The following is a 12232-nucleotide window of genomic DNA, read 5'->3' as shown; positions in this document are numbered from 1 at the left end:
ACGGTGTCCCGGGGGGTGCTGCCCCCTCCGTCCTGGGACAGCCTGGGGAGTGCAGGACCCCCTGTGCCAATAGGGTGCTGCTCCCTCCATCCTGGATCAGGGGAGGGAGACCCCTGTGCTGGTGGGGTGCTGCCCATCCCCAGCAGGTCCTGGGACAGCTGGGGATGGCGTCCCAGCGGGGATGGTCCTGGACCCACTGTGCCGGTGGGTTGCTGCTTCTCTCCATCAGGTCTTGGGGACCATTATCCTGCTGGGGTGCTGCCTGTCCCCACCTGGGACCCAGGGCAGTGCAGCGAGGGGTGGCTCACCCCCAGTGGGGTGCTGCTGCTGCTATACACCTCTGGTCCTACCAAGCCCCATGAAGAGCCCTTGTTGCAGGTGTTCTGTGCTTGCTTGTCAGCGGTCTCTTCAGGACAGTTGGTGGGCCTTGGGTACCAAAATGACACTGCATCAGTCCCTGCTGCCTTGATAAACGCCAGGGTTTGACCTTGGGGATCGTGGAAATCGGGTTATGAGTGATAGGACTTGAAGGGGGTTTTAGCTGAGCCATTGTTTCCCGAATTTGAAAGAAAGCTTTTTTTCTGCATAAATGGGAAGCGTGGAGTTTCCCGGCTGCGTGTGGCACTGTGAGCTGTGGGGACAGTGCATGGGGACACCCTGCAGCTTCTACGGTGGGGAAGAAGGAACCACAAACGGTCACTTTTTCCTGGTGAGAATGTGAATGCATGGCACAGAGGAATGATGTTGACTCATTATCCACTGCCTAGGTGAGGAAATGTCTGTCTGTCCAGAAGTCAGCTCAGCCAAGCTTGATGACTTCATAGTTATCTGCGTGTTGCTTTCATTTTCTCTTCTCTTTTTTTCCTTCAGATGAGCTCTGTTAGGTTTCTATTTGAGCATAAGCCAAAGCTGCCTGGAAAAGGGCTTTGTTCGGGAAACTTAGAGAAGTGCTGCAAAGTTTAGCTACAGCTCAGCTTGGATTGCAATTCTGGGTAGCAAGAACATGAAAGGAAAGTCTGACCTAGGAGTCAGAATGGAAAGTGTGGTGGGAGGGTTGTGAAGATTTAATCAGAGCATTGTAATAGCCTTCCTATGCAAATCGGTTAACCTGGCTCAGGTTACCCATTTCATGGCCTCTGAGCATCGCTGTGTAAGGGCTTGTTTCTTCAGAGGGCAACGTTAAAAGCGAACACCAGTTTTGCTCCTTTCTGAAGCAAAATCAAGTGCTAGATCTTGATGTTTCCGTAGTACTGGGGATAAGATCAGGGAGATAGAGCAGGTTATGCTGCCCACAGAGCAATACCAGAGGGAATGCCCCTGCTGTTAACCAGCAAGAGAAAATCCGGTTCCTGCTTACCGAATCTCAGCTCTTTGGCTGCCATAATATTTATCTGTGTTCATGATAAGGCGTAAATGCAATATACTTCACCCAGGCTGTCTGGTTGGAAGGAGCCGGCCCCAGCATGGCCTGGAGGGCGTTGCCTTTTTGACAGTAACCCAGCCTGAGTCTGATCCAGCCGTTGCTTTGGGGGGTTTGGGCAGACTGGTGTTACGCACGGCTCTTAATGCAAGCAAAAGCCTCCTCCCTGGTTAGCCAGTTAGCAGAGTGAGCCAGGCGACGTGCACAGGCATCCTCCTCTGAGCTGCCCGGCAGAAGGAAGAAGCGACCTGGCTGTTGGAGACCAGGCAGCTCTCGCAGGCCAGTGCTGCTGGTGTGTCTGTAGCACTCGAACAAAGGCTGTCGGAATCAGCCCTCCGGCGGGGAGAGGAATTAATCACCCTATTCATTCTTCCCAGCAAGCTTGTGTCGCTGCGCTTATGTAAAGTCAGGGTATGAATTATTTACAGCGGGCTTTCCCACTGTAGTAGTGCCGGTGTACCGAGCCAGAGCGGGAGCGTAGCGCTGGGAGCACGGCGATGCTCAGCACCGGGTGTCGCCCACCGCCGAGGCGATGGCAGCGAGGGGCTGCCAGGCGATGGCTGACAAAACCCTGGCCGTGTGGCACGCAGCATCCTGTGCCTTCCGCGCGTACCGCAGTCTTTCGTAAATGAAAGAGCCTGACTGTGCTGCGGAGGAGGAGGACCAACACAACACCCGTGCGTGTTGCCATGGAAACACTGGTCAATTGATGCACCATCAGTCGCAATACAAATAATTTTCTATGTTTGCAGCTTTTTTTTTTTTTCCCCTTGCTACAGTCAGGTGGCATCGCTTCCTAGCGTTTGTCACACTGCATCCCTCCTAGAAGCTTGGGAGAATAACAGAACCTTTAAAGGAATGGAGCTGTGTAGGCTGAGCTCGGTGAATGAGGCTGGAGGCAACTGGTGAAGCTCTGACTGCTGCGGAGCAGCAGGAGGAGGGATGGAGGCAACGCGTGGCCATCCAAGGAGTGGGCTGGAAACAGAGTGCTGTGATTCCTGGGGTCTTGGGACATTGCTGCCCGGGGAAAAGTCAGAGTTTCCCTTTTCGTCTGCTGGGGTTGAGCCTGGAAGTGGCTGTTTAACGCAGGGATGTGTCCGAGGTCAGGTGAAGAGGGGGCATGTGCTGGCCATCCGGATTCTGCCGTGGCTGATCCTAGGTGCATCGCTTCAACAGCCTCTTTCTAGTTGACCTTGAATTCGGAGATGTGTTGGAGCATGTCCAGAGAATTTCCCTAACGGATAGCCATGTAGTTTGTTTCCCCACAGCTGTAGGCTTGTTCATGATATTTGCCTTTCAGCTCTAGGAATAAAATATAAATGGTGATGATTTTAATTTCTCATAGGATTTGCTTCAGTATCTAAAAAACACCCTCTCTCTCTAGTGAGGGGTTAATTTGGAGCATGGGGTTGCTTAATATATTACACTGAGCTTCCCTAGCCTGCTGTTAGGATTTGAAATAGCAATGTGTCGTAACACAGCTGGTCAGAAGAAGCCTTTTTTGTTTTGTTTTTTTGCCAGGGGTAAGTCTTTGGCTGTATGATAGTGGCAGCGTAAGGATACTTAGTGGGATCTTCCCTAGACAAGATGCGTAGGAGTCAATGTGGGTCAAGTTCGTCCCTCCCAAACCCCCAGGCCATCTGTAGTCCATCTTTCCTCAAATATTAGCTTCCCATGCAGGAGTGCACAGCCGTTGATGCAGGCAGAGACCCTGTAGTCGTGCCTCCCGGCCCTGCGCTCGGTGCAGAGATGTTGTTTCTTTGGCCATTATGTTGTACCCTGGCAGGATGAAGTTGCTCAAACTCCCACGGGATATGAGTCATTGTGGTGTGACACATTCAGTGGTTCTCACGCTGCTGCCTCTGAGAAGAGGCAATACAACTTGAGCTATACGAGCTCTAAATATAAAACCTTAAATAGGAGTTTCTCTCCTCTGACCGCTAACAGAAATACTGAGGATGATCAACAAAAATACCCTTTGCCATACCAGTGTCGCAGAACTGGAAGGCACTTCTGGAATTGCTCAGTTCAGCCCCTGCCGGTGGAAACAACCTCATCCTATATGACTGTAAGTCAGCTTTCCTTACAGCGGGGCTTGGTGATGCTGCTTCGACTTTGATGTACACAGCACGCTTCCTTCTGCAAGCATCACACTACTATCAGAAAAAGTGAGCTGGTTGAAGCTGGCCACCCTCTCTTGCACATTCAGTTGGTTTTACTCAAGTTTTGGCTTACTCCTGAGGCAGAGCATTGGTCTTTACTGCTCCACTGAAATTCTGTGGAGATCAACAAGAGCTTGCTTCTTGAGATAGCTGCACATGGAAACCCCTGTTGTTCCACATTTTTTAGAACCATTGAGTTCATAGAAGAGCCCAGGACAACCTCAGCTTTCCTAGACTCCTCTGGACCATGTAGCATCCACCCATATGCCTGTCCTAAGGCACCAGGGTGTGTGTGTTTAGCCAGATGTCTGGAAGGAGCAGCATGAGCATGTCCCAGGAGCCTGAATTGGCAGAAACAGCAAGCTGTTAGCTGGGCACACTGGGCAAGACAAATCGGGACTGTGTGAACTGACAGTGAGAACTGCCAGCAGTTACTGAGGAGAGAATTCAATATTGTAAGCTGTCTGTGTAAAAGATAACTGCCCCAAGTAAACCAATTAGCACTGCTTAATTTCAGGTCCTGCAGTGCAAGCCACAGGACTGGAGAGAGCAGGAATCTGTCTAGCGTGCAGGCTGCTGTACAGACAGCGATCGGAGATGGAAGTGCTGGGCTGACCTGCCCCGCAGGGCAACGTTGCTACAGACTCCAGGGGTAAAAGCTGCGTCGCTCGGCGTAGCCTGCGAGCTCACCGCAGCAGCTCTTCAACCAGCTGCTTTGAACAGAGCAGCTCAGGCAGCCGTAGCCTCCCGTGCCACCCTGGGCAGGCTGAATTAAAAGGATTACTGGACTGCCGCTTGATAACTTTGTCTTTTACTAATTCACCCCGTGTCTTCCTTCTCTAGTTATGCGGTTATTGCCTACGGCTGTGCCAGCTGCCCCAAGCTGACCTGCGAGAGGGACGGTTGCCAGACGGAGTTCTGCTATCACTGCAAACAGATATGGCACCCCAACCAAACCTGCGACATGGCCCGCCAGCAGAGAGCACAGACGCTCCGAGTACGGACCAAGCACACGTCAGGCCTCAGTTACGGACAGGAATCCGGGCCGGGTATGGATTTGTGCATTTTTTGGTTACTCAGTGCCGCAGTTATGCCTGTGAAGCTGAGAAAGAGCCACCCGTGTGCGAAACCCTCTCCCGTCGAAGCAGGGAGGTGTTAGTGTCCTGCGGGGAACACTGCTGCGTGGCACAGCTGAGGGTCTCCGGCAGCCGTGGGTGAGAACAGCTGTGAAACTCAGAGTCATTTCCCCTTCTCATGTACGTTAGAACAAATCCGTCAGGCTCCTACAAGAATGCAAAACAGATCAGTCGGTGACGACATGCTTTGGGTCCTTCCGCGTCACGGCAGCTCCCCTCATCTGCCCCAGCTAGGCTTGTGGCTGTTCTGATCTTGGATGTTCTGACTTCTTGCTGATCTGAACCCTGAATAAATAGGCATTTTTTAGCCTTGCAACTTCAAATTTGCCTGCTGCGGTAGTAAAGGGTAGCATTCATGCGTAGCTGAGTGTGGGGAGACTCGCTCCGTGAACTGTTAGGTGTTAGTAATGCCAGGTACAGAAAAAATGCCAACCCACAGACTCCTACGCTGCCTGGTAAGAGCTGCTGTGTCTACTGAGTTAATGTTTGTTAAAAATAACTGTATTGACTCTGGAAGCGGGCAATAAGGCCATTTCATAAAGTCCCACCCTATCGCCAAACAAAACACCCCGATTTTTCTTCTGTGTCAGGAGTTGAAATGTTAATACACTTACGTAGAATGGAGCTGTTGTGCATGGTTCAAAGGTGGCTTAGTGGCATGTGGAGGTTCAACATGCCCCAGTTAGAGGGCCCTGATAATGGACAGCATAGGACTACCACAGCCTGTGGTACAAATCGTCAAGCAAAAAATAGTTTCTGAGGTTTTTTTCCACCTTTTTAAAGGAGATACCTGCCAGGAGGAGGTTAGCACTTAGCCACCAAAAGGGAGGTTGTTGAGACAGGGGTTTTTCCCCTCCCCATTCTTGCTGGATTCAGTGTAGTGATTAATAAGGTGTGAGCTGGTCTTAGCCGCTGGATTTCATATTGTTGAGTGTTGCAGAGGCTGCCAGCAAAGCCCTGAGCCGCTGCGCAGCCATCGCGTAACCACGATCAGATGACGTTTGAATTAAGGAAGAGATGAAGGACCCTTATCCTGCTCTGCCAGCAGCAAACTGGGGACTGGACAGCCTCTGCACTGGACTCCCATGTGCGGCTGCAGACCCCATTCCCCTTGAAGGCCAGGTTCGAAGTTTCTCTGATGCCTTGTTCTCCCAATTGTTCTGTCATTCTCTGCCCATGAATCACCTCAGTGGAGCAATTTAGTAATGGTTTGTTCTTACGCTGTTGCCTTGGCTAGCACCGGGCAGGTATGACTTGTTCTCAGCATTTAAGCGTGTTCTGGAATATATCCCGTTCAAGGCTAGAGTAAGCTTTTAAAGTGACTGTTGTTCTCAGTCCCTGCTGTCCAGGCAGATGGCTTTGGTGGGATCTGTCTCATCCGTATTATCTTCTCGCTCTGAAGATAAAGACACAACCATCCCCACTTAACCTGTGAACAGCAAAGGTGTTCTGCCCGCACAGAAAACAAGGGTTTCAATCCATAGCGAGATCCTCCTTGTTGGTTCTTCAGACTCGCAGCAGAGTCCAACTCAATGCCATGCTTCCTCCCCATAGCTGATGACATCAAGCCATGTCCGCGGTGCAGCGCTTACATCATCAAGATGAACGATGGGAGCTGTAACCACATGACCTGCGCGGTGTGTGGCTGCGAGTTCTGCTGGCTGTGTATGAAGGAGATCTCAGATCTGCATTACCTCAGGTGAGGAGGGGAGCAGCACGCCTGGGTTCCTGCCGGTGGGGTAGCACGTGCTTCTCTGAGGCTGGTTGGAGGAGTTCACTTCATGTGTTGGCCTTTCATCCACCTGCCTCTACAATCAGTCAGCAAAATCGTCTTCTTTCTGACCCAAAGACCTGAACTTTCTTCCCACTTTTGGGAAGAACTTTTGTTGGCTCTTCAACACCAAGAAAAGCTCCTCCTGATACAATTGCATTTGAGAGCTCTTGGCTTACTGGATATTAAACATAGGCCCGGTAGTGTGATAATCACCTTGATGAGCAAATTAACCTTGATGGGGAGAAAAAAGAGGGAAACCTTTTTTGTGTTGTCTGCCTGCTTCCTAAGTTTTGGGTTTTATTCATCTGGAAGTTGAACTTGGGGTTCTCAGGAACACTTAAGAATTGCTGTGGTGTTAATGTCTGGTTTTTTTGTTTCCCCCCCCCCCCCCCCCCCCCCCCCCCCCCCCTCCCCTCCTTCCTTCCATTAAGCCCCTCTGGCTGCACATTCTGGGGCAAAAAGCCATGGAGCCGTAAAAAGAAGATTCTCTGGCAGCTGGGCACGTTGATCGGTGCTCCTGTAGGCATTTCCCTCATCGCTGGCATTGCCATTCCTGCTATGGTCATTGGTATCCCCGTGTATGTTGGGAGGAAGGTAAGTGTGGAGAGCAGAAGGCTGGAGCTGAAAGGTTTGAGGTGCTCTCTGTACACAAGGCATCTGACCAGAAATTTAGAGCTGATATGAAGGGTGGATCTTCTCATAGAACCAAAATTCAGTTGTCTCTTCTAAAACTTGTCTTATCTCTCAGGCTTTGTGTGGGGAGAGGGAAGGTGGTGGCTGATAGCCCTTCAGGCTGAAATCATCTCACATGCATTTTGCATTGCTCTTGTGCCTCTGCCTTGAACCAGGAGCACCCAAGGAAAAACCTGGTCCTTTTTTAACACAACTTGTGATGATGGGCTTTATGGGACAGTGGCTGGACCTTGAGCATCACACTTTGGCTTGTATAAGTCACTCTGTTTTGATGCTGACCTGCTGCCCCAAACTGTAGGGTGCTATTGTGTGTCTGTGTTGATAAAGAGGTGTTGAGAGGGCAGAAATGGCATGTCAGCACTCTATTTGTAGCTGCTGCTTTTTCTTAAACACAGACCCACCTGCTAGATCTGATCTGTGAGGAGATCTGTGGTCAAGATGAGGTTCTTTAAGGGCTAACGCAGCTGACAGGGCTGTAAGATCACAAGCTTATTAATGTCTTCTGTTGGTGTTGGCTCATGGCCAGGTTCTGTTCTCACTTGGTGCTTCTCCTCCCGTCAGATCCACAGCAGGTATGAGGGAAAGAAAACCTCTAAGCACAAGAGGAACTTGGCCATTACGGGTGGGGTCACTTTGTCTGTCATTGCCTCTCCAGTCATCGCTGCTGTCAGTGTTGGTAAGTGTGCACAGTCCCTTCTGGTGGGCCGGTAGTCACCGAGACAGATGGGTAGCCTAGCTGTGTGAGGTGAGGGGTGGCCAAAGGGCACTTTGCAGACTGTTGCTCTGTGCTCTTCTGGGCACATCCATCCATTTCACATCCAGGCTGCATGTCCTCATGTGCCTGAGATGGCCTGGAGCCAGTACAGGGCTTGTCTGGAGCACCAGTTGCCTGTGCTGCAGGCCATCGTGGAGTCCCTTGACACACAGAGATGTCTCTTACCCATGGACTGGTTTGGTGGCTGTTGTCTTGGGGGTTCAGCTGAGGCTGTCTGTGCTCTTGGGGCTCCCTCATTCAGCACTGCAGCAGCACAAAGGGCTCCTTCACTGTCTATCTGCAAAGTTGTAAACTAGGGCCTTTTAAAAAGCAGCGTAAACACAACTGGAAGAGTCCCTACCCCAAAGAGTCCTTTCTGTCTGCCCAACACAGCTCAGCCTTACGCTCCTCTTGACTCCTACTCTCCAGGTATTGGAGTCCCCATCATGCTGGCTTACGTCTATGGTGTTGTGCCGATCTCGCTGTGCCGGGGTGGTGGCTGTGGTGTTAGTACCGCCAATGGGAAGGGTGTGAAAATAGAGTTTGATGAAGATGATGGACCAATCACAGGTAATTTAATAACTGGTGAAGGGAAAGGGGTGAAGAAAGACCCTTGTCATTGCTTCTTGTAATGAAATGATCGTGGGTCTTAACATTTCCCAAATGTTAAGGGGTTTGGCTAGAAGCAGTTATTTGCTTTAGTCTTCTGGTGGCCAGCTGCGTAGCCCTCGGAGCTCTTCCTTGCCCTGCACGCGGCAGGGAGGCAGCCTGAGACGAGACGTGCTGCCTGCTGTCTGACCCCCGGCTCCACCAGCGCCTTCGCAGCCGGGCAGTTCCCTTGCTGATTCCGATTCCTGTGCTGTTCTTCCCCGCAGTGGCTGACGCCTGGCGAGCCCTGAAGAACCCCAGCATTGGTGAAAGCAGCATTGAGGGGCTGACCAGCGTGCTGAGCACCAGCGGCAGCCCCACCGACGGGCTCAGCGTGATGCAGGGCAACTACAGCGAGACGGCCAGCTTCGCCGCCCTCTCGGGCGGTACCCTGAGTGGCGGTGTCCTCTCGGGAGGCAAGGGGAAGTACAGCAGGTAGCTGAGCTGACGGGAACAGCAAGAATGGGGTAGAGGCTCCCAAGGCCTGTGCTGGCCGAGCAGGCTTGTTTTGGGGCGCTCTCCAGGACTGAGAGGCCCTTCCTTGACTTGGGAGTCAAGTCATAGTATTTTTATTTCATGGTCTGTTGTAGAATAACCAGTCCCAGTAGACCAGGCTACTTGTGGAGTCAGTGCTAGGCTGGTTCTTGCAAGGAGGACAAAAGATAAACAAATGTCTGTCCCTGCTGAGCTCCTTGAAGGAGCTGATGCTTTGGGTTAATGGGGAACAGCAGAGAGATGCCTGTGTGGTCTGCTTAAAGATCTTCCAGTCCTCTGATCTCAGCCTACAGGCTTTGACGCTTCCTGTTCTCCTGTGGCCTATAGCGAGCAGAGTCACTGCTTTCCAAGTCAGGAGGTTACACCACAGTTTTCCTCTAAATTTGCCTGTGAGTCAGTTTGCTGGGTAATTAGAGACACGTGTTGATATGGCAGCCAGGACATAATCGTGGCTGTGTGCTAGATCTGTGGAAATCGGTTCTTTGCAGGAATTGTGTGAGTCATAGATAGAAACACAACTTTACCTTCATCATGGAAAACAGAACGGGTTTACCTAAGTGGAGCCAAAAATGAGACTAAATGAGGGGAAACCATTGGGGTTAAACTCTGTCGTGCCGAGCTGGGCCAGCACAGAGGGCCTCTTGCTTTCGCATGACAAACAGTGACCGGTTGGTGCCCGTCAGGAACCATCTAAGGCATTTCTGAGGAACCCTCCTCTTTTCTGCAGGCTGGAAGTTCAGGCAGATGTCCAGAAGGAGATTTTCCCCAAAGACTCCGTCAGTTTGGGGGCTATCAGCGACAACGCCAGCACTCGAGCCATGGCTGGCTCCATCATCAGCTCCTACAACCCCCAGGACAGGTAGGAGGACATGCAACGGTGAAAAGAGTGTCGGCAGTGGGAGTCCCGGAAAAAAAATCTGTGCTCTGTGGGTGGCAAGATGACTGTAGTTGCACCAGCTCCCTCTTCTGTAGCTGGCAAGTGGATTGATCCCTTCACTTGCACAGAAGGACAGCTGGGGTTCTGCAGCCCAGGACCCTCAAGGTCTGTTCCTGACTGCTCATGGGGACTCTGGTGCTTTCCCAGTTCAGTTCCTGATCAGCCTGGGGATGATTTTGGCTGCCCTTAAGAGGACTTGAGGGGAGCAGCGGCGAGTGCTGCTGTTTCCCAGATGCCGTGGGGTGATGAGCAGCATCTTGCTCATGTCTGGGAACCGTGATCCTCCCGGTACAGAGATGCAGTGCCCAGTGGTGACCCAGTCAAGCCCAGTAACTGTACCCAGTAACACAAGGGTGCTTGTTTCTGCAGGGAGTGCAACAACATGGAGATCCAGGTGGACATTGAAGCCAAACCAAGTCATTACCAGCTGACCAGCGGCAGCAGTACAGAGGACTCTCTGCATGTCCACACCCAAATGGCAGAGAATGAGGAAGAAGAGGAGGAGGAAGAAGAGGAAGAGGATGGTGAGCAGGAGCAGACGTGCAAACACCAAAGCTGTGAGCAAAAGGACTGCATTGCCAGCAAAACCTGGGACATCACCCTGGCCCAGCCTGAGAGCATACGGAGTGACCTGGAGAGCTCCGACAGTCAGTCGGATGACGTGCCAGACATTACCTCGGATGAATGCGACTCCCCCCACTCTCAGACTGCGGCAGCCTGCCCACAGACCCCCAAAGTTAGAGGTGCCGAGAGCCCAAGTGCCCACCTGAGCCACTGTGCCCAAGCCGAGGGCTGCAGGCTGGATGAAATAGTCAAACTGGAGTGCATCGAAGCCAGAGTATGAAGTGGCCTCCTGCCGAAAAGCACACTCGCTGTCATTGCATCTTTTGGGGCAGGGTCGTGTCCGTGTTGGCTTCTGTTGCGATTCTCCAGCTGGCTCCCCAGCCTCGCCTCGGGGAGTTGCCGTTTCTTACGTGACAAAAAAGAAAAAGGAAAAAGAAAAAAAAAAAAAAATCCCTTGCCCTCTTTTTGTTTTAATTTATTGGTTCAAGCTCTGTGAGGTGTGTAAGAGTGTAAATATGTACGTGTGTCTGTATGTCTGCAAACATCCTAAGGGACTATTTGAATAAAGACTCTGGTTGTCATTCGACTCGCATCCAGCTCATCCTTTCCGAAGATGTACGGTGAAATCCTCTGGCTGCCTTTGCCCTTTGCTCAAGCGTTTGTAAACACTGCCCTAGCCCAAGGCATGGGGAAAATGTGGGCAGCTCCAGTTCTGCCTCTAGAAAGTGTGGTGTGAGAGCCTCCTTCTGTCCGCAGCGCCGATGGAGATGGTCCGTGTGCCGCGCACGGCTGCAGTGGCCGGAGCTGCTTTGTCCTGATGCTGTAGCAGGGAGAGGTCTCTCGTCCCCCCTCTGTGCTCAGCAGGGCTGTGTACAGGTTAAAAGAGGGGAAGGGTGGGGACTAACACTGTGCTGAGCCAAATTCCCAGTGCTGCTGGGGGGAAGGGAGCTGAGGAGGCTGCGGGCTGGGCTGGTGGCTCAGGCAGGATGTTGGGGACAAGTGTCTTTCAGCCTCTGCCTGGACCCAGCCCTTCCCCAGCCCAGTCCCGGGAGCCAGGGCTGCGTTGCTGTCCCTGTAATTAACCTGTTGCTGCCTCACGTCTGCAAGGAGCTTTGCAGAGAGCAGCGCTTAGCAAGGCTCTCCCACGGGCGAGGGAGGGCTCCCCAAAGTGCTCCCAGTGTGAGCAGAGCTGGGTTGCTCTTCCCACAGCCACCTGGGCAAGCCGGTGCCCCCAGCCCCTCTCGCTCAGTCTTTTGCTGTCGGTAAATCCCCTGGAAGCTTCATTAGGACGATTGCCACCGAACTGGCGCCTCTGAGTCACCTCCTGGGAAGTGAGCGCCAGCCCTGACCCCTTCCTGCTTTTTCCCTCTCTCTGCAGGTCCATCCCTGGTACCCGACGGTGCTGGTCTCTGCCCCGTGGTCCTGCAGCATCCCACCCCGAGGGGCTGCCCCTTCCCGGACCCTCAGCCGGGCTCCCCCTCCCCGGACCCTCAGCCTGCAGCCTCGGTCCTGTTCGGCCGGATCCCAGCCTGCTGCCATTGCTTTAGGGTGCACCGACGCCAGTGTGCCGAGGAGGAGGAGATGGCGGGGATGGATGGGGAAGGGGATGAGGCAGCGTGGCATGGAGTATCGGCACGGCACGGCACGGC

The 12232-nt window shown here is 52.5% G+C and overlaps 1 protein-coding gene across 1 annotated transcript in view; it reads left to right on the top strand.

The window, feature by feature from the left end:
* The window catches only part of RNF19B (ring finger protein 19B), a gene marked incomplete at its 5' end in the record, with an annotated part of 11378 nt that extends 212 nt beyond the window's left edge, over positions 1–11166 (top strand). The window contains 10 exons of the mRNA XM_010293635.1: positions 1–15; positions 3019–3027; positions 4426–4631; positions 6273–6417; positions 6924–7086; positions 7747–7861; positions 8369–8509; positions 8815–9022; positions 9810–9941; positions 10389–11166. The exon at positions 1–15 is cut by the window's left edge and continues 212 nt beyond it. Coding sequence (XP_010291937.1) covers positions 1–15; positions 3019–3027; positions 4426–4631; positions 6273–6417; positions 6924–7086; positions 7747–7861; positions 8369–8509; positions 8815–9022; positions 9810–9941; positions 10389–10863 — 1609 coding nt within the window. The remainder of the gene's footprint in view (positions 16–3018; positions 3028–4425; positions 4632–6272; positions 6418–6923; positions 7087–7746; positions 7862–8368; positions 8510–8814; positions 9023–9809; positions 9942–10388) is intronic.
* Between the last annotated feature and the right edge of the window lie 1066 nt (positions 11167–12232).

The sequence above is a fragment of the Phaethon lepturus genome, unplaced genomic scaffold (assembly GCF_000687285.1).
Source record: "Phaethon lepturus isolate BGI_N335 unplaced genomic scaffold, ASM68728v1 scaffold33218, whole genome shotgun sequence".
Classification (NCBI taxonomy): domain Eukaryota; kingdom Metazoa; phylum Chordata; class Aves; order Phaethontiformes; family Phaethontidae; genus Phaethon; species Phaethon lepturus.
Note: the sequence above shows the minus strand (reverse complement) of the source record. Positions and strands in the feature narration are given on the sequence as shown.